The following is a 20,895-nucleotide window of genomic DNA, read 5'->3' on the forward strand; positions in this document are numbered from 1 at the left end:
TCCTCTATCACTCGTGGAAGGAAGTTATCATCAACGCATTCCAGGAACCTCCCAGATTTTACCTTTTTTTTTCAACAGAACATGTGAAATGGAACTCAGATGAGCACGGAAAAGAAGGAGGCAGATAAGCTCTCTCTTGCAGACAGCAGTGCAGTGGACACTGTGCCACCCCGTGCCAGCATGTGGCACTGATGCCTCCAGGACGGTCTGTGGGGTGGGCATTACTGGGTGATCCCGGACCAGCCCCACTCCCTGCAATGCTTTTCTGCAGCCCTGGTTTTGTTGCTCCTACAAGAGATGGAAAGAAGCTTAGTGAGCAGCTCTACATTTTGGGAGGAAAAAAACCACTCCCTTGCATCAGGCCACATCCTAGCAGATATGCGTGTGGTCAGTGTGTCCTGTGCATCGTCGGGCAGGGAACCCAGTGGTTTCCCACATCAGTCCCCCCGTGGAGCTGCTCAGATCGCCCCCCCAGCACCATCTGAGTCCCTGCAGGAAGGGAGGTGCAGACTGGCTGTGGGCAAGGTTAGCAAACAGGCCAGCACAAAAAAAAAAAGGAAGACTGGAGGAATATAAATTAGAGGGGTGTGAAAAGAAATTGAGGAAATGCATTAGTCAAATTGTTTCAAGGCCTTGAATAGCGTTTAAATGGGAACTTTTACCATGCGTCTTTTCTGAATGCAGTACAAGTCCGTGAGTCAGTGCTGGTGGGTGTACTGGGAATCTTTATGCTTCCTTTTATTTATTAAATGTTGGCCCTGCCTGTCAGGAAACCATTTAGCAATAGGAACATTTGCACTTCAATTGAATAGAGATTCCACTGTTTTACCTTTTGCCCCTGAAATTTGTTACTCTCGTGTAGCCTCCTATGATTTGATTTCTCTCCTGACAATACCGGGTTTTAAACAGAACATGGAAGCCAGATCTTGCTGATGTAAATCAGTACAGCTCTACTGAAGTCAAGGTAGCCGTGGCGTTTTACACCGTGAGAGTACGCTTTGCAGACTCAGTGCTGGAGAAGGTATTAGGGAGAATGGTTACGCTTCTAAATTCATAAATTACAGCAAAGCATTTTTTAACAAGCAGAGGTATGATCCTGCATAACTCAAGCCTCCCTGGCAGATGATTAGCGACTTCCCTCATAATAATTAGTGGGATGGTTTAGAAATTACTATTATACTGTGGTTCAGTCAGTTGTGCCAGCAAAGGCTTTTCAACTCCTTCTGGCTCCTAAGACGCACCGTCTTTATGTGCATGTTGAAAAGAGATCTGTGGCCACCCAACAGCATAATGCATCCGTGGGAGTGTGCAGGCACCCTCAGGAGATCACGAGGCGTCTTGCAAGAGGACGAGAGGTCTCACTGGAAAGACTGCCTGATTAACCGGACCAGGCGTTGTTCCTTGCAGCTCCACCTTTGCTTATAAACTCACTTAAGAGGAAAAAAGAAGAGCACTTCAGGCTCATGAGTCCGCACAAACTGTCCTAGTTACTTAGTCAGCAGCTTTAAATGCTAATAGCACTGTTAAGTACCTGTCCAGTCCCTTTTAACAGGCTCCTCCTGTTGCATTTAGAGCAGCCCTTGGTGGATTTGTTCAGTCAGTGCTCAACTAACATAGGCAGGTTCTGTTTTTGGAAACCACTTAGCATTGGAACAAAACACAGGGCAAATCCTCCCTGCTGTTTGCAATTTTTACTTTGTGGGGTTTTTTTTAACTATTTGACCCTCCAAATACTGGAAGGCCAAGTCCTCCACTAGATTGAAGCTGGTCTGGATTTACACCTTCAAAAGAACTGAGCTCAGGAGGAAACGAGGTGAGGCAATGTCTTTGATATCGTTTGCCTTCTGAATCTTGCAGCTTTCAGCCAGAAGGTAGAATTTATTGTCTGCTTGGCTCTATACTTGCTTGTTTGTTTGTTTTAGGCAGTCGATTACGAGATGAACAGAGCTTTCATGCTGACAGTGATGGTATCAAACCAAGCTCCCCTGGCCAGTGGCATCCAGATGTCCTTCCAGTCGACAGCAGGAGTCACCATTTCAGTCACAGATGTCAACGAAGCACCGTATTTCCCAACGAACCACAAGTTAATCAGGCTGGAGGAAGGGGTGCCTACGGGGACAGTCCTGACAACGTTTTCAGCAGTGGATCCTGATCGCTTCATGCAGCAGGCAGTAAGGTGGGAGACCAGGCAGCCAAGTGAGCTCGTGTACAGGAGGGGGACTTCAGCTGCAGAAGTTTGGGGAGCAAAGCAGCTGAAAGCTAATTCACAAACTAACTGACATGATATGAGTCAAATGCTTGGCAGGGACTGGCACCCTCAGTTGAGTGCTTGCAGAGTATACTGCAAGGTTGTGAACTCGCAATCCTCCCCGCTCCAGGTAAGCCAAGCTCTGAGCAGCTGGGTCTGGGAGGACAGGCAGGGTTGGATCCCGTGTAACTGGCTTGCAGAGGGGCAGCTTGCAGCTTCAAATGCAAGCAGTCAATAGCAAGGGGTCCCTGTGGTGTTACAAAGACAGAGGTCAGGGCTGCATTGTACTAAGTGTTCTGTCTCTGCCTTGTCAAGGATGCTTTGACCTATGTTGTTCATGCACTTTATAAACACAGAAGTTTAGAAAAAGGCACCTTTGTTATTTCTGTTTTACAGGGGAGGAAACTGAGGCACAGAAAGGGCTAGGGCTAGATTTCCAAAAGGAATGACTGGGATTCTTAATCATGTCTTGTGTTGCTTCCAGAGGATTTAAGTTCAATCTGGCTTAAAAAGCACAGTGTGAGAGGAGCTGTCAGCCCGTTCAGAGCAAGGCTCGCTTGGTTACAAACAGCTGCTGAACAGGCTTTTAAGATGTCATATAGTTAAAAATTGCCCGAGCAGTCAAACACCCCTGTACATGTGTCGTGGTTTAACCCCGGCCGGCAACTAAGCACCACCCAGCCGCTCGCTCACCCTCCCCTGGTGGGATGGGGGAGAGAATCGGAAGGGTAAGAGTGAGAAAACTCATGGGTTGAGATAAAGACAGTTTAATAGGGAAAGCAAAAGCCGCGCACGCAAGCAAAGCAAAACAAAGAATTCATTCACTCCTTCCCATCAGCAGGCAGGTGTTCAGCCATCCCCAGGAAAGCAGGGCTCCATCACGCCTAACGGTGACTTGGGAAGACAAACGCCATCGCTCCCAACGTCCCCCCCTTCCTCCTTCTTCCCCCAGCTTTCTATGCCGAGCATGACGCCATGTGGTGTGGAATGTCCCTTGGGTCAGTTGGGGTCAGCTGTCCCGGCTGTGTCCCCTCCCAGCTCCTTGTGCCCCCCAGCCTGCTCGCTGGTGGGGTGGGGTGAGAGGCAGAAAAGGCCTTGACCCTGTGTCAGCACTGCTCAGCAGTAACGAAAACATCCCTGTGTTATCAACACTGTTTCCAGCACAAATCCAAAACACAGCCCCATACTGGCTACTATGGAAAAAATTAACTCTATCCCAGTCAAAACCAGCACAACATGCCGTTGGCGTTTGGTCTTTATCTGACTAATGCCAGTCCATATAAAGCACCCCAGCAGCCCTTGCCTGCTCTGTAGTCAGCCAGATTTGTTCTGCCCTTCCTTTTCCACTCAGACCAACTGCTAAACCTAACCTCCCTGTTGGCTGCTTTCCCTAGGAATGGGATTCAGCTGGCAAAATTTTAGCCTTCTAAAAGTCAGATGTTTGATCTAAGCAGTTTAAGATTGGATTTAGTACATGCTGCAACTGGGAGGGTGTCACTCCCTGTGTTTTGTCCCACCTGGGCAGACTGGGGATTGAATCCACAGTCCAGGACCCCGACTCGCACGCCTTCCTACCAGGAAATACATTGGCAGAAAAGTGTGTGTGAAAATGAGAGTCCCTGTGACACCTTTCAAAAGTATTTCAGCCTCCGTCTGTGCAGACGGGAAACGCGTTTCCTGCTCTTGGATACTTCTACATCCACAGAATTTTTGGATTTTTTTATTCCCAGTCTGTAAGGACCATAGTATTTTCAGCAAAACCTGAGTATACGATGTGACCACAGCCGAGGCCACTTAAACTTACATCAGTTGTGACATTTCATGTCAGGAATAGTTTGAAATATTTCACCTGGCACAGAGCTTGTCTGGTCTAGAAAATGATAGTTTATTCACTGCCTCATCTTGTCTTTAGACAGGTATTGCAATTTTTGAGGAGAGAGACCATCCTAACTAACAAGCTAGTTTTTCTTATATTCTTTTTGAAATATTGGCCTTTGAAGGGTCTTTATTTCCCAGACGTCTGCACCAAGGCTGGTTTTCAGAGGAGAGAACAGCTCTAACCCAGAGGTGGGTGATCTGTAATCCAAACGAGCATCTGCCGTTTCTGGGAGAAGGACCAGCTCTGCTGAGCCGTTCCTGTCGTCTCACAGTGCATGTGCAGAGTCTTGTAAGACTTTCTGTGAATATGAACAGCCAATTACTTGAGCTGTTTTTTCCTAGGGCTTCCAGGACACACATTTTGTGTATCCACCAGCACTTCGTTTCCAAACCCAAGTACAATCTCTCTTACCCCCTTTTCATTAGGACAGCCAAGGCTTTGCAAGAAGCAGTGGGGCACTGTTGGGGTCCTGTCTTTGTGAGCTATGCAAAGGATATCTTGTTTTTTCTTCACAGTTGGCATTTGTGAGTTAGGAAAAAAGATACGCAAAAAGCTAAGCCTACAGATCCATGATAAGCACTTCGCAGAGAGCTGATCCAGCTACTAGAGCCTTGCATACAGTTTTCAGTCTCTCTCTAGTCTTTGATGAAACAGAGTTTTTACAAATAGAAGATAAGGAAACAGAAGCGTCTCCAGTAAGGCAGTTTGGCATGGTGTCGCGGTTTAACTCCAGTCGGCAACCAAGCACCACACAGCCGCTCGCTCACCCTCCCCCCGTCCCTTGTGGGGGAGAGAATGGGAAGAGCAAAAATAAGAAAACTCATGGGTTGAGATAAGAACAGTTTAATAATTTAAACAAAGTAGTAGTAGTAGTAGTAGTAATAATAATAATAATAATAATAATAATAATAATAATAATGTAGTGAAAAGGAAAACAACAGAGAGAGAGGAACAAAACCCAGGAAGAACCAGTGATGCAACTGCTCACCACCTGCCAACCGATGCCCAGCCAGTCCCTGAGCAGTGATCATGGTGTGGAATATCCCTTTGGCCAGTTGGGGTCAGCTGTCCTGGCTGTGCCCCCTCCCAGCTTCTTGTGCACCTCCCGCCTTCTCAGTCGGTAGAGCATGGGAAGCTGAAAAGCCCTTGACTAGTGTAAGCACTGCTCAGCAACAACTAAACCATCGGTGTGTTATCAACATTATTCTCATGCTAAACCCAAAACACAGCACTGTACCAGCTACTAGGAAGAAAATTAACTCTATCACAGCCGAAACCAGGATACATGGCCAATGTCACACCTCCAGTTATCCTCATTAGCCACAGACACATTCACAAAGCCAGCTTTGAAACTGGATCCCTGGTCATTTAGCAGAGGAAGGGCAGGAGACTCTCAGCAGTGATATTAAAGAGAAATGAAACATCCCAAAGAGTCTAGCTCCATGAAATGTAATTCCTTCCTTTGGCAGGGGCTTGTGCAGCTGTGTGTTGCTCTCCTGCTCACACGGATTGACACAGCTCAAGTTTCACTTTGAGTTTCAGCTGCAGACAGCCCATTTCTGGACAACGATATTCACCAGAAGCCAGAAGTTCTCCCACCTGCATATCTAACTACAAAAAATTTATATAAAACTATCAGCTGGTCTGAGTTACCCATGAAATAAGCTCAGCTTTTGTTTGCTTATGTCAGTAATTTATAGTTTGGCCATTTATTAGCTTCTAGTTTAGGTAATAAGGGTCCATCTCAACTCAAACTGTACAAAACTGAGAGTTAGAAATCAAAAGCAACGAATAAAATAAGACCAAGAAAACAAGCACGTGAGAAAGGTAAACAGAACACATGGAAAAAGTCTGCCCAAAACAAACCGTGTTCATAGCTGGCTGTGTAGGACATGAACAGACTTGGGCTATGAGTTGACTAAGTAGTTGGGAGGCAAGTCTGCCATCGGGTCCTTCCAGCCCAGGGCACGCTGGGGACTACCAAGGGGACCCCCTTGTCACTGCTGTCTTTGAACCTCCCACATGTGTAAGATCATCTTACTTGCTCTTTCAGGAACATACAGAAATGTTTCAGGAGAGCAGACCTGACACTGCTTCACCCTTGGGTCCACACTTTAGTACAGCTGTGAGTTACCATTTCAGTGTCCCCAAGGCAATTGCTGCTGAAGATACGATTCTGATACAAGAGTAGCCTGAAAACTGCTGTTCTTCCAGTGTAGTATTTCCAAACTGCTGTTTATTAGTGATGGGCAGAAAACAGGAATATCCATGGCTTTATAGGAAGAGCTGTTTTAGGAGGGGCAACATTAAGAGAAGGAGAGAGCAGGAATACATCCTCTAATTCAGGCATATGAATGCAGTGGTCATTGCAGACCCCATTTCTCCTCGGCTGCAGAGACCTCAGGCTATGTCCACTCCCAGCAGCAGGAAGCTGGCCTGTAAGTGGCACTTAGTGGAAAGAAAAACCTTTAAAATGAAAGAAGTAGAAAAATTGGATAATTGTAGGGGTCAAAAACCAGATACTCAATTAGTGTTTTGTTTGTCAACAAAACCAGTTATCCAAAGGTCCTTTGAATCATGGGTCAGGAGTCCAGAAAAACCTTATTTCAAGCAATATTAAGGATATGTCAGTGAAAAGACTGCCATGTATTTATTTCCTTTCTCTGTAGATACTCTAAGCTGTCAGATCCTGCAAACTGGCTGAACATTAATGCCACAAATGGTCAGATCACTACCGCTGCTGTCCTTGATCGAGAGTCAGACTACATTAAGAATAATGTCTACGAGGCCACATTCTTGGCGGCTGACAACGGTGAGCCCAGGCTTCACATTGTTCATGCTTCAACAAGACTCTAATGTGATGCATTAAGAGAAATGATGCCCTGACAGAGTTGTCAGTATAAGTTATCTTTTTCCCAGGTTTTTATGGTCAAAAATGTGAAAGTGGGACGGGAAATTGCTAGAGTAAATTAAATGTGCACAGTATACGGAGAGTGTTATTAAGGGAAAGGGAGGGCAAATGGAAAATCTATTTGGGGAGTTCAGTGTAGTGGTGTAGCCTGAACTTAAAAAAATATCAAAGGGATATGCTCTCCAAGGGCTGCCGAACACACCAGTCCTGGTAATCTTCCCAAAGGTGCTGATCAGAGTGTTCAGGAAGTCTTCTATCAGGAAACCAGAAATAATTGTAGGGGATGGCAGGAGGGTATTAAAAATAAACCAGTCCATTGAACTGCTGTGGCTTTCATGAAGGGTGTCTGTCTGTCTGTCTGTCTGTCATCGGAGCTAATCTTTCTCTGTCCACTACCATTTCTGAAATGGCCGGCCATCATCAGAGCATCTGGATGCTGGTGTACTTTATTATCAAAGTCACTGAGGCCAGTACAAATCTTCTCGCACGGAAGACCTGTTAAGGCTTGCTCTCCTCTACTCATTAAAGATCACACAGCACTATTGGTCAAATTAGCACTGTGAACCTCAGCACTGGCCTCAACCAAGGGCAAGCGGTCCATTGCTGCTGCCCTGGATTTCTCTTCCTAGTTCTGATTAGGAGTTGATGACTTTTTTGCTAACCATACCTAGATGTGGCCACGCTGTTATTTCATTCATCAGTTCCTCCAGTTGGAAAAGGCTCTGTGGAGGACACGGTAGCTTCCCCGGGCAAGGAGAGTGCCTTCCTCCCCCTCTCCCACCCTCACCTTCCCCCTGCAGGGTGCTGAGCGCTCACATCAAACCAGAGCCAAGGTTCAGCATCAAAATTAAGTCTAGGCTTGGCTGTGAGCTCCTAAGTATATGGCTCATACTCTGTAGGTGCTTTCAGGACAGTGTTTGTGTTAGCTGTTGTCATCCCTCAGGCTAAAAGGTGCCGTGTCCGTTATGAGCAGATATGGTGGTGCTTGCAGGGCTAATGAAAACTTGCTTCCTCTGGGGTTTCAGGCTTCGCTTCAGTCATTGCATCCTGGGTCACAGGGGCAAAGCAAACTCATGGAAGAGTTCCCATGCTGAGTAGCAGTACCAAGAAGCAAATTTTGCCCCTTCTTTGTGCCATCAATGGTAGGACTGATGTGGTCCCACAGCCCCATCCTAAGCTTCCCCTCTGTGAAGGCAGCCGGGGCAGTGGAATCCAAAATAGTCTCAAGGGGATCTAGCAGCGCTTATCTGCAAGAGCCGCAGGGCAAAGCAGGTCAAATGAGTTGGCTGAGGCTATTCACAAAAGCAGTGGTAGAGCTTGAACCCATCAAACTAATCCTCACCATCTCACCTTGCAAATCCCAGGCACTTAGTACAACACGATTTGGTGTTAACCCCTTTCCTTGGCTTCAGTTCTGATGCTGCAGTGCATCAGTACCTCCACATCCATCATTCAGCAGCTCAGAAAGTGAGGACCTAGATAAATCTCTTCATGCTGAAAAATTAATCTATTACTGGTATATTGCAGCCATTAAAACGCACATAAAGCAACACCTTATTTAAAATTCTGTCTAGAGTGCTTAGGATAACAGCTGAAGTTTCATCTAGGCTGATAGACTCTTTCCACATTTCTCCCGAGTTCCAGGTTCTCCAGCATCATGTACTCATCACAGAAAGGCTTTGGGTCAGTGGTTTTGGTGGGGATTTTTCTTTCTTTCTTGATGAAGCAGCAGCATTATCTTTACTTGAAGTTCTTCTTGCTGTTTTCAGTATATAATAAAGAAGAAGTTTAGCCAAATACTCCTTGGACATGCTTTCTTTCTCTCCCTGGGCTACAGTGCAGAGATACTCACTTTAAGAAAATTCTTGGCTGCAATGTAAGGGGGGGAAAAGGGGAATCCTAATCAACAGCCTATTTTTAGCCTGGTTTCCCAGGAGAGAGAGGCTCTTGGATCACACTGTGTCTGCACAAGTGTGGAGCCTGGCAGTGCTTGAACCCTTCGGCCAATTTCAACCAATCTCACAGGGAAGCTGAGAACTCAAATATATCATGTTCCAACAGGTTTCATAAAACAGGGAGCTGAGTGGGGGAGAGAGACTCTGTAACTGAAGGAAGCAGGGTCCTGCCCCTTCTTCGATAACAGAGCACGCCATGGGAACTCACCTTTGGGGCCCAATCCTGTAGGAAACCAGGCTGCATTAGTGACCCTGCATGCAGGTTCCTGCTTTTCTGCAGGCACGCAATGACGAGAAGATGCCGGTTAGCCACAGGCACAGTTTACTTCATTTCTGCCAGGATTTGTCAGGACAGTGGCCCAAGTTCCTTAGAAATTTTTGCACAAGCAGGGTGGGAGTGACTCCTGCTTGCAGCTGAACATGAAAGCCAGTTGGCTTGTACCTTGCTCCAGGAGTACTGACGCTGGCACTGTGAAAAAGGCAATGATGAGGAATGCAACAGTTAAATGTAGATGTAGCAGTTGTATATTCCTCTTTCTTTTGAAATACTGTCAACTAGTATGTCAATCTTAATTTCAGGGAGTGGACCAACTTCTCCACTGGAGTCAGTGGTGCTATGGTAGTCCTCACCTCTTGAGCATGAAGTCCAAGGATCCTTTGTAGTACATCAATACCTGCTCTATCCACGTCCTTGCTCTCTCCACATAAGACAGCTGAAATAATTTGAAATGTTCCATGGTTTGTAGTACTTGGACATTTAAAAAATTGTTTACTTTTCATTTCTCCTGAGACTGCCCCAGAACTGCACTCAGGAGCATAAAAAACCAAAAATACCAGGAACCGGAGCCCAACAATACCCAATAGCCCTACAAAACTGCATTTGTATGTGCAGCAATTGCAGGTTATTTCAGCCACGTGCCAGTTAGTGCCTCTCAGGGCTGCTAGCTGGCGTTCGGTCTACCTCAGAGGTTAAGAGTGTGGGCCTTGCATTCATCCCAGAAGATATTCTGGGTAACATGAAAACAGTGAAATCACTTTGCTTGGTCCCAGAAGCCAGTTTTCATGTTCAGCCCCAGTATCCTGATGGGCTGTCTGTCTCTCCAGAAACTTTCAAGGCTGATCAAAGACTGTTTTAGAGGGAAACCTACCCCGTGCTTACTAGATGAAAGGATGAGATCAATGATTGAAGAGCTTACGTAGGAACCATGAAAGAAGTATTTTCAGGGCTCCTTCAGAGTTTTCAAGGCTCACTTGAAAAATGAAGCAGAAATGAGAAAGAAATGTAGGAAGGAAGGTCTGTGGAAGCAGAAGCAACGTTTGAAAGCCTAGTGGGGAAGTGGTTTGTGTAGCTTTATATCCAGCCACTGGGAGGAAGAGCCAGGACTGAAAATACAATCTTAATTGCTGAAGCAATGCTGCCTGAGAAGGGAGGTGGTGGGCAGGCCAACACAGAGCTGCCAGATGTATGTTCTGGCTGTTCTCTCTTGCCAGGGCAGGTATTACTTTGTGTAAGTGGCGATTAGTCAGATAAATGTGGCTCTTCATCGATAAGGGGCTGGAGGACTAAGACTGCTGTGCTGCAGCATCCTTGCTGCTTGGGACAAATGTAGAGAGGATGAAGAACTGTGTGTTGGGACATACTGCTGCTGCCATGGGTTAGTAGCATCACCCAACATGTTTGGTGATGGTTAGCTCATACCGTAGGCTTTGAGCGAGGACCTTTCACCACTAAAGCTAGGGCTGACTGTAGGATGGGCTGGAGAGTTGGGCTTTCTTTGAAGCAGTGTAATAGTCTGTAAATCTAAAAACTGGCTAACAAGTGCTATAGTAAATGCTGACCAACGGATTACACTACTTACTTTTTTTTTCCCTCCAAGCCCTCTTCCTCTTGTTAGCTATCTTTCTAATGGTTTTTCCTCTTCAAAACAGCCATTACCAAAATTTGCACTAGCAGCTTGGCCATCACCTCCTTGTATTTTTAGAGTTTGACTAAGGACATTGCTGTAGGCTACAAATCTGCAGAACTCAGCCTCCATGTTCTGCAGGAGCGAAAAACAGCAACATTAGGAGGCTTGGGGAAGTTTTAATAATACCTCTTAAAGCAAGGGACCATGAAAGTGCAGTATGTCCCTAATAAGGTCCAAGGAGGGAGGGTGAAAATCCTGGTTTATTGAAATTGGAAGGCAGAGAGGGGGCTGGTCCACAGTGTTGTCATTCCCGCTGCTTCTAGAGCAATGGTCATCGGTCCATGTTCAGCTCTGCCTCTCCCGTTCAGGTATACCCCCCGCGAGCGGTACTGGCACTCTGCAGATCTACCTAATCGACATCAACGATAATGCTCCTGAGCTCCTGCCAAAGGAGGCACAGATCTGTGAAAAGCCAAACCTGAATGTCATCAACATAACAGCCGCGGATGCTGACATCGATCCAAACGTTGGGCCCTTTGTCTTTGAGCTGCCAAGTGTGCCATCTGCAGTGAGGAAGAACTGGACCATAACACGGCTGAATGGTAAATGGGGCAGGCAATCCTGAGGACATTTGGACTCTGATTCACTAATGAGGCCACGTGCGGTTTCAAACTTCCAAACTTTCCTACTTTTTTATCTGATTTTTATTTTTTAAAGCACATTATGGCTGACATTATAGACAAGATAGTTAATCAGAAATGATTTGTATCAGACCTGCAGCATAACTCGTAAGAGCCTTGGCACTTGGCTTTTTTTAATGCAGTTCATAATTATGAACAGTTATCAGTAGTGAACAGAGTATAAATCATCCATAATGGCCAAGGGGAAAAAAGCTATTATCAGTCTTCCTTATGTTCCAGTGTAATTGTCATAAGCCACAATCAGGATCAATGTTCATTTCTCTGACCATAATTGCATAAAGGCAGCCTTTTAATTTACCATGGAACCAGGAGGGCTAGGTAAGTGTGAAGATTACCAGTATGTGAAGGATTTTTTATATTGCAGCATGCAACCACAAATGGCCCTAATTGCTCCTCTTATTGGTAGTTTCAGCAGAGGATGGAAAATATGGAGCCATGGGCTGGTTTTGGCTTCAAAGCTGGTTCCTCTCACTGAGGTCTGGCACCCTGTGCCAGGAGCAAAGGCTTGTGCCATCACAGCTCGGGGCTCAGTCCCACAGCTCTTGTATTGCAATGGGAGAGAACGTGAGAAGTATTACCTGGCTGAACATGTCATCGACGGGTGATGGGCTTCCCAAAAATCCCAAGGTGGGAGGGTGGGCGAGCAGAGAGCCTGCACAGTGGCCTGGGGCAGCCGAGACTCAGGGAGCATCATCCATGCTTCAGTATTTGCATTTCATGCCATTTTAAGTGCATGCAACTGGATTTGCAAATGCCGTCAAGGTAGGTTAGTGCAGCGGTGAAAACACACAGTATTTTGCGAAACACAGGCTGATTGTTGACGAAACTGTTAGGGCAGAAGTCTGAAGCTGTCCTGTCCAGGTGTGTTGTTGATAGGCTCTTCTTCAGGACTCAGAAGACTGCTCTGGCAGAGGAGTCCTGCCTGTACAAGTGTGGCTGCAAGGCTCTACCGGAGTGTCTGTCATCTGTCTGTCTGTCTTGGTCTCTCCAGGAGATTACGCCCAGCTTAGTTTACGAATCATGTACCTGGAAGCGGGTGTGTATGATGTGCCGATAATCGTGACGGACTCAGGAAACCCCCCCTTGTACAACACATGCATCGTCAAAGTGAAGGTGTGCCCGTGTGACGAGAACGGCGACTGCACCACCGTCGGGGCGGTGGCTGCAGCAGGGCTGGGCACGGGTGCCATCATCGCCATCTTGATCTGCATCATTATTTTACTAAGTAAGTACCGCAGGGGGTGACACTGCTGGGAGACGTCATATTTCCCATCCTGTTCCCCGTTGTCCCATGTCTATACCAGGTATTTTTCAAGAGCCATGCAAGCTCCATGCAAAGGACAGAGCCGTGAGCTTTGGGCTGCGGGGGGTGGTTCACACATCTGCATTTGAACCTCCTTCACTGCAGTGTCAGCAAAACGAGCTGGAGCACTCTCTATATGCATTGGACTTTTCTTCCTAAGGCTTCCAGTAGCTTTACAAACATCATTGCACCTGACAACGTCTTGTAGGTAGTGAGTGCGATGTGATTCTCCACATTTTGCAGGAAAAAGTTGATGGACTTGTCCAGAATCCTGTGGCGGACTCCCCCATAGCTCTCAGGTCCCTGGATGGCTGTGGGTATACCGGTTCCCAGTAACAGATGCAGTGGTTGTGAGAGTCTGGCTAGTCCCTGGCAGAGCCAGTGCGTAGCTGCAGTTTTCTGGCTGTTCACAGGAAAAGAATGGTAGTTATTGTACCATTGCTTGTAAAATGACAACAGATTGGAGAAACATGGTGGACTGTGAGTGTTTTTAGAGGAAGGATCCCCAGTTTGTCAGGAGCACTGGAGGGCTGGGGGTGCATCACAGAGAAGGGCTGGCCATCCCTTTGCTGGAGGCAAAGCCATCCCTTTTGCCCAGCAACGCTGTTAGTCCCAGGCTTTCATGAGTGTTACCAATAACCATGTGTGCAGACACTTAAAAATAAAAATGATATCATTATAACTTCAAGCAGGAGTTGGCACAGTAGGAATAGATAAAAATGAGCGCTGAAATGAACAATGAGGTAAATATTCATCAGGAAACACAGGATGAAACCATGGGACTCCCATTAAAGCTAATGGGAGTTATGGTGCTAAATCACATTTAATATTTACCCCCAATGTATTTAAACAGAGAGCAGACAGAGCGACATATGCTACAAATGTCACCTAATGTGGATATGATATGGTACATTAAGAGAATGGGTCATCTCTGGGCAAGCATCCACCCTCCTGGGCCAGCGATGGGAATATATTGTTGTATAATTGATTTACCATATCAGTCTGGAGAGCGAGCAAGAAAACGGGGTGTTTGTGGCCCTGCAGCCCCCGCTCCTCATCCAGCCCGTCTGAGCCGGTGGAAGTATCCCTATGCATAGCCACGATGCACAGTTTCTGTCCTTCATTGGGTGTGGCGTCCCAGTAGCAAAATGTTTTAGGCTGCTCCCTTCAGCAAGGGCATTTGTTGCAAATGCACCACAATTGCGCACCCAGAAGAAGACGTGGTGTTCGTCAGTCCCTCCACGTTTGGTACGCTGGGGCATGCAGGCAGTGCTGCTGCTGGTGGGCTAAAAGTTTGCACTGGAAGCCACAGAAGTGATAAAACACGAGACTTCTTTTTGCTACTCTCGTATAAATCCAGTGCTAAAGTATGATTTAAACAGTGGAAAATCCTATTGACTGAAATTAACTTCAGCTGAAGGACATTTGATTTAAGAGATTCCTCTTTTCATTTTCAGATACATTATCCCATTTTAAATTATGGTTTTTATTACAAAAGCTTATTTTTACATTCATTGTAATTCTAATTGACTTTTTTTTATCTTCAAGAGCTGCAAAGCACTGTATCAGTGATGAAAAATGTAATTTGCGATGAGCAGTTTTCCAGTTACATCCTTCCAGTGTTTTGCCTCCTTTCTATCTGTTTTCTATCGTGGCCTCTGAACAATAGCCTGGAAGAAGGCAGATGTGGGATTTTTTTGTGCTATTTGTCCATTTTAGAGTCAGCAGGTCAAAGTTTGATGGCTTTAAAAGGAAGAAGCAGCAAGGGGACAGATCTGAGGTTGCTCAGGTGAAGGAAGTTTCTGGCTTTACCTTCGCTCAAAGGTTTTTTCTTCTTCCCGATACCTGATGTATTAGCTGCACGAATAACACATTTAGAAGAGCAATGCAATAAAAAATTGTGAAGGGTGAAGACAATAGATTTCAAGGAAAACTACATGCAGAGTGAAAATGGGTCTAACAGCAGTAATAGCACTTCCCATTCTGCAGGGTGAATAAAAGGAAGAAGAGTGCACTATATCCGCTATTGACGCTTTGAAGGTCTTCTTTTTTTCAAGGTAGCTGTAAAGGCATTAATGGCACAGTTTTTTCCACAAGTGCATTAAAAAGTAGCATTTTAAAAAAAAGGAAAGAAAAAGATAAAGCCTGGTAACCATTGTCTTTTGTGGACTAGGCAGGTATCTTGTTGTGAGAGACTTGAAAAGGAAAAAGAGAAGGACTTCAATAGTCTGCTAAATAGCTGAGGTTTTATATTGCAGATAAGAGTTACATTTTCTTTCCTTTTCTTTTTTCTCTCTTGAATAGATCTAGGATAAGCATTAAAGAAATGCTGAACTACCTGAAAACAATTCTGTTAGCTGGCAGGCAGGGATGGCAGCCAATTGGCACACAATGGCAGTAATTAGCTGTCCGGTCCTCTTCTGCTCACTTCACTGAATTCCTGTTGGGTATAAACACTTTGGTGCTGGGAGGAAAAACTCAGATCCTCCTAACCACCTCCCCACACAGTGGGGCTGCTGGCTGGGCTGCCCACCTGTGTCCCCACGGTCTGGTCTTTTCTCCATCCTTGCCCTCGGTGAAGTGATGCCAAGGCTGCATGAAGAGGCAAAGCAAAAGAAAACCCTGCAAAGTATGAGACAGTGGGGAACAGCAGTTGCTTGTTCTCCTTATGCAGCTAAACACACAAAGAGAGTTTGGGATCTTAACGTCCTGCCTGGGTTCGGTTGTGTTGGCTGCATTGTTTTGGCACGGTCAGGGGTTGACCTAAGTGAAATGAACCTGGGCCACACGTTCCCACCTCCACTGTCCATCCACCTCTCCCTTCTCCTGCAGATTGCCACCGTCACAGCTTCATGTGTGGCTCACGTGGAGAGCGGAGGGAGAGCAGACACGGGGAGGTGTAACTGCATCAGCTGCCGAGACTTAATTTCATTTTTGATGGCATTATTTGCAGCTACCGAGTATGAGAATGAAAATTACTGTATTGACAGGTTCTCGAGGAAGACAAGATCTGGTTGCCTTATGTTAGTGGAGACTTAAGTTCCCAGAGCAACTTCCATGCAGTAGGTCACAGGGAGTGCACAGCCTCTGGGACGTGGGTGGCCCTTTGAAGAAGGAGGTTGTGGAGCAGGGAGCCAGCATTCCCTTTGAGAAAAGTTGTTTAAGTGGGGGAAAATTTCTCATGATTCAAGAACTGTTCATCTCTCTCTGTTACCATACTGAGAGACATTAGCCAGGGCCTGGCATGTAAATGCTGATGCCTGAGGAGGTTGGCTGTGTGCTACCAGATTTGCTCTCCCTTGTTCTGCAAAGCTAGCCTTGCTCTCTGAAAGGATTTCAAATGATCTTAGATCTGCTTTGCAAGTTGATGGCCAAATGCATATGCTAATATCCTGGCTAATGTGATCGTGGAAATCTAGAAAGCCTCCCTCACTCACCAAAAAAAAGTATAAGTGAGCCCAAATCGGATCACACGACCCAGTCTTACCCACCCTCCCCAAACCAGTCTTGCATGGCATACAGCAGACAACGGCAAAATGACTGCCATGACCAGGGCTGGTGACCTGAACGGGCATCGCTGTGTCACGCTGGTGGAACAGCCGCTCGTGCAAAGGTGCTGGTCATCTGTACCTATTTGTTTCTCAGCACCCCTGCAGCTCTCTTTCCTCCACCTTTATTTTATGCTCCTGAATAAAATAAAGGTGGAAATCTGATCCTGAAAATTCAGGATTTAGATCAAATATTTTCAGAAAGCGTCAGTTTTCACACTTTGTTTGCTTTTCCTTTGATTGTGTGTTTGACTTCTGATAAACATCAGCTCAATCAGCATTCATGATGGATCTTAAAGAAATGTTTGTAGTGGAGGCCTGTCACAGTATTTACAGCTCTCACTGATCTCTCCCTTATAAATTAGAACATGCAATTGGATAAAGTTTTATTCCTCTTACTAGCAGCCAGTGAGGTTCTCCATAGCGGAAGAGGGCAGGTGAGGTGTTAGGACACGCCACCATGCTCTGACACACACAGCTTGGCCTCACGCCGTGTGAGATCCCGGCTCACCCCACTTCTTCTCCGTTACAGCCATGGTTCTGCTGTTCGTGGTGTGGATGAAACGCCGGGAGAAGGAGCGCCATACCAAGCAGCTCCTGATCGACCCCGAGGACGATGTCAGGGACAATATTCTGAAGTATGATGAAGAGGGAGGTGGAGAGGAAGACCAGGTGAGAAGAGCCCGCAGGTCGTGGGCCAAGGAGCAGCTGTGCAATCTATACTCTCAAAAAGGCAGAAACCACACTATTTTCACTAAAGTACTTGCAAAGGGTTGCGTTCCCCCTTGTTCATGCCCAGGCGGCTTTATTGGCTTCCCTAGTGTGGCATGGACATCGGTGAGAGCCAGCTTAGGTCCAGCATGTCACTGGGACACTCTCCTGTGCAAACAGGACCGTGCAGGGAGGCCGGTGCTACATGGATTTTGCTACCCCCTGAGCCAGCTTCCTGGGGAGGGACTATAAATCAATCTACTGACGCTCATGTTCAAACTATTTCCGCTATTTTGGTCATTAAAATTGTATATTTTCCCATTCCCCATCAGAGATCTTAGTAAAACCAGCTAGCAGCTACCACCCTCCCCCAGACCTGTGGCTGCAGGCACTTGCCTTGGCTTGCTTGAGCCTAGAGGTTCTGTGGGCTTTCCCCGCATTTACTTAATCGTCTCTAATGTGTCTTTAATTTCTTTTAATTTCTGGATGTGGTTTGTGAGAAACGTCTAAATACATTTGGGGATTTTCTTTTCCACCGCGAAGCGTACAGTGGCAAAGCTTTGCTTGGTGACAGAGCCCTAAGCCACAGTCTGCCTGAACGCGTCAGCTTTTCTGTGGTGGCTTCTTACAGACACCCATGCCGATGTTGCATGAAAACCTCCCTGGCCTGCACCCCTGGGATGTGCTGTCCCTCTGCAACAAATTGTATTTCCTCAGCTAAAATAGCAAAGTTTTGTCTCTCGTGTTTAAGCTGCTGTTTTTTTATTCCTACCTAACGCAAGTAAAGAGCCCGTGACACTCTCAAATATGATGTTCATGCAAGTTATGTGACTCTGCATCATATAATGGCTTTATTCTTCTTTGCTTAAATGGACTGCATGGTTCATAGGTCTGAGCGGAGGCTGCCGTGTGCATGGTTGGTGTCAGTGAGTCCTAAGGTCAGTGGTTGGGGCTGGTGCTTAAGGAGTAGGCAAAACCACTGCAGCACGTCCTGCCGTGGAGATCCCGCTGGCATCCGAAGGCGAGCGGGTGAGCCTGGCGAGAGCCACTGCGGGGAGCCGAGGCAGGGACTTTGCCCAAAACTTGTGAAGTTCTTATTCATCCGAAAAATCCTTGCAATTAGCATTTCTTTTTTCTTGTCACTGACAAGTTAGTTATAAATATTGCTCCTGGAGATTCAATCATCCCTGTCTGAGCACAAGAATAGTTTTACCAGTAGAACAAAGTACCGTTAAAAGCATTCAAACTAGCTGAAGTGTCTGGTTTCAGGCAACTGCACTGTAGGCTTTAATATTTTAGGAAGGATTTGTTAAAAATAACAGCAAAGGAAGAGCAGCAAAACACCATTACCTACATGAATACATTTTAATGAAATATTACCTCGTTCTCATTCCTTGATAGAAACCTATTCTGTTGGGATTTTTCACAAACAGAAAGAACATAATTACTTTGAAAGGCCTACATGCATAAATGCAATACACATTTTAATGTTTTTATTTCTGTACAAATGGAATTGCAGTAATATGTCTACCAACACTGTGTCTTTACATTATATTATGTGTTTCATCAAAAAGTTATGCACATACCTATGCACATGCAAACCGAAGCCAATTTTTTATCCCAAAGATTTAGACACTGTGTAAAATATTCAGAAAGTATTTAAATATTTGGTTTAACTTCTGTTTTAAGATACACTCTTAGGAGGTCAATTGTGTGAGCTACTCAGAGGTCAGGTTCATCTGTAATTTAGATAGTTAGAGGTGCTACATACCCAGGGATAAGATTTGCCATCGAACTTCAGCTGAAATAGGATTAGACCCCTTGACTTGTTTGTACATTGGGTGAGTAGATGGTCTGAACGAAAAGCTCTTGGTTTTACTCTGTGCCTTTCCATTTGTCACAGGATTACGATTTAAGCCAGCTGCAGCAGCCAGAGACCATGGATCACGTGCTGAACAAGACACCTGGAGTCAGAAGGGTGGATGAAAGACCTATTGGTGCTGAACCACAGTATCCTATAAGACCAGTAATCCCACATCCAGGGGATATTGGTGACTTCATTAATGAGGTACGTTCTGGAGGGTGTCTGGTGTCACATTTTAAAAGCTTGAGCAGCCAGCTGACATCAGCTATGCAGCGCTTTCCTGGCTGCATGGACCGAGCGATGCCATTACTCACATGAGGAGTCTGAGCAAAGCCAGGGGAACGATAGGCGTGAGCAAAGGACGCAGGACTTGGCCTAAGAAAAGCACCGAGCCTGTAAAAAGCCAAAGTGCAAACAAAGAGCCTAAGATTTCTGTCTCATGGATATCACAAACACCGTGCTTTTCAGCATCCGGGCAGTATAACCTGATCCCGCTCTCTCTCGGATTACTCTGAATATTGCAGTTGCTGTCAGTAAAAACATTGTCTGGACGTGGGCAAAGGAGGGTGGTCCTGGTGGGGAGGCGGTGGCAAGGCAGCTGCGTGGTTTACTTAAAGCCAAAGGCGCCACTTGTGGCTCCGGCACTTGTAATTATTTCACCAGTCTGTGTCTTCCCCTAGTAAGCTTTATTTGGTCCAAAACCTCAAAGAGTTTGCAGAACAGAGATACATCTCAGATCAGAGAGGGCTTCTTTATGTTATGCTAGTTTACCACTCCTTTATCTGCTTGTACAAATATTATCCATGTAGTATTTCTTATCTCATTTTTAGTTTTGAGTGATTGTGAGTGGTTACAAACCAATCAATGCGTTATTTCCTCCAAGACAAAACACACCATCCATTTCCTAAGTCAGAAAAATAAATGTTATAGCGATTTAATTCTATTATTATACCAATTTCCTGCTGTGCTTTTTCTCATTTTCATCATTAAAATTCCGTCGTCCTTTGTTCCTGCCCGTACTTCACGCACACATTTACACACATCCGTGCACGTGAAGACTCACTCTTACACATGCTCCAGCAGCGATTCCCTGCAGTAAAACCTGCTCCATCTCCCCACGCTGACACTGGGGTTTCTGAAGGTGTGAACGCAGAACATTTTGCTTTGTCACAGGTCTGTTCCACTAGGCTTTTCCTGACGCTGGGCTGCAGCAAAGCAATTCTTTTTCTCCATATCCCAAGGCCATTTCCGTGGCCTGCCTACACTGCTGCCCGCAATGCACAGGAACAGGAACAGCAATGCTTCCCAACCCTCTGCCCAGGATTTCACACCCCGAGTCTCTCCTAATTGCAGAATTTTGCTAGGAGATTAGCAAATCTTTTTTTTCCCTAAAGGAATCAAAATCATCAAAACTGAAATAATGGCTGTTGGTAGGAGCGGAAGGGTGCTGTTCGTTCTTTCATTGGCCATGCTGGAAATCTTAACAGGCAACCCCAGAACACACTGTCCAGAACTGAGAGCTTTCCAGATCCAGAGCTGGATCCTTGGAAATAACTCCCCTCCCTCTCCATCCGGCTTTCACAGAGGCGCTGGGAGTTAGTGAAGTCTCTGCTGGGGGCGGCTGGGGGGGGCTCCAGCTGGGGGGGCAGCCGGGCACGGGGAAGCCCCAGGACCCTCATTTTGTCCCCATCCTCATTTACATTTTCACCATCCTCTTTTAGCTTTGCTGCAAGGATCCCAAGCATCCCACCAGCCCAGACCCTTACCCGAACACCCTTCCTTAGCACCATCACCATAAAACCCCATGGCGGGTATTAACGCCGTGTGTTTGCTCCCTCAAGGGCCTGCGTGCGGCGGACAACGACCCA

At 46.1% G+C, this 20,895-nt stretch overlaps 1 protein-coding gene across 1 annotated transcript in view; it reads left to right on the top strand.

Moving 5' to 3' along the window:
• CDH4 (cadherin 4, type 1, R-cadherin (retinal)) overlaps positions 1–20,895 on the top strand; it is a 188,882-nt gene that overhangs the window by 167,774 nt on the left and 213 nt on the right. Inside the window, exons 9-15 of the mRNA XM_009326875.1 lie at positions 1,923–2,176; positions 6,797–6,939; positions 11,269–11,502; positions 12,593–12,826; positions 16,985–17,124; positions 19,067–19,231; positions 20,869–20,895. Coding sequence (XP_009325150.1) covers positions 1,923–2,176; positions 6,797–6,939; positions 11,269–11,502; positions 12,593–12,826; positions 16,985–17,124; positions 19,067–19,231; positions 20,869–20,895 — 1,197 coding nt within the window. The remainder of the gene's footprint in view (positions 1–1,922; positions 2,177–6,796; positions 6,940–11,268; positions 11,503–12,592; positions 12,827–16,984; positions 17,125–19,066; positions 19,232–20,868) is intronic.

Source organism: Pygoscelis adeliae, unplaced genomic scaffold (genome assembly GCF_000699105.1).
Source record: "Pygoscelis adeliae isolate BGI_AS28 unplaced genomic scaffold, ASM69910v1 Scaffold286, whole genome shotgun sequence".
Taxonomy (NCBI): Eukaryota; Metazoa; Chordata; class Aves; order Sphenisciformes; family Spheniscidae; genus Pygoscelis; species Pygoscelis adeliae.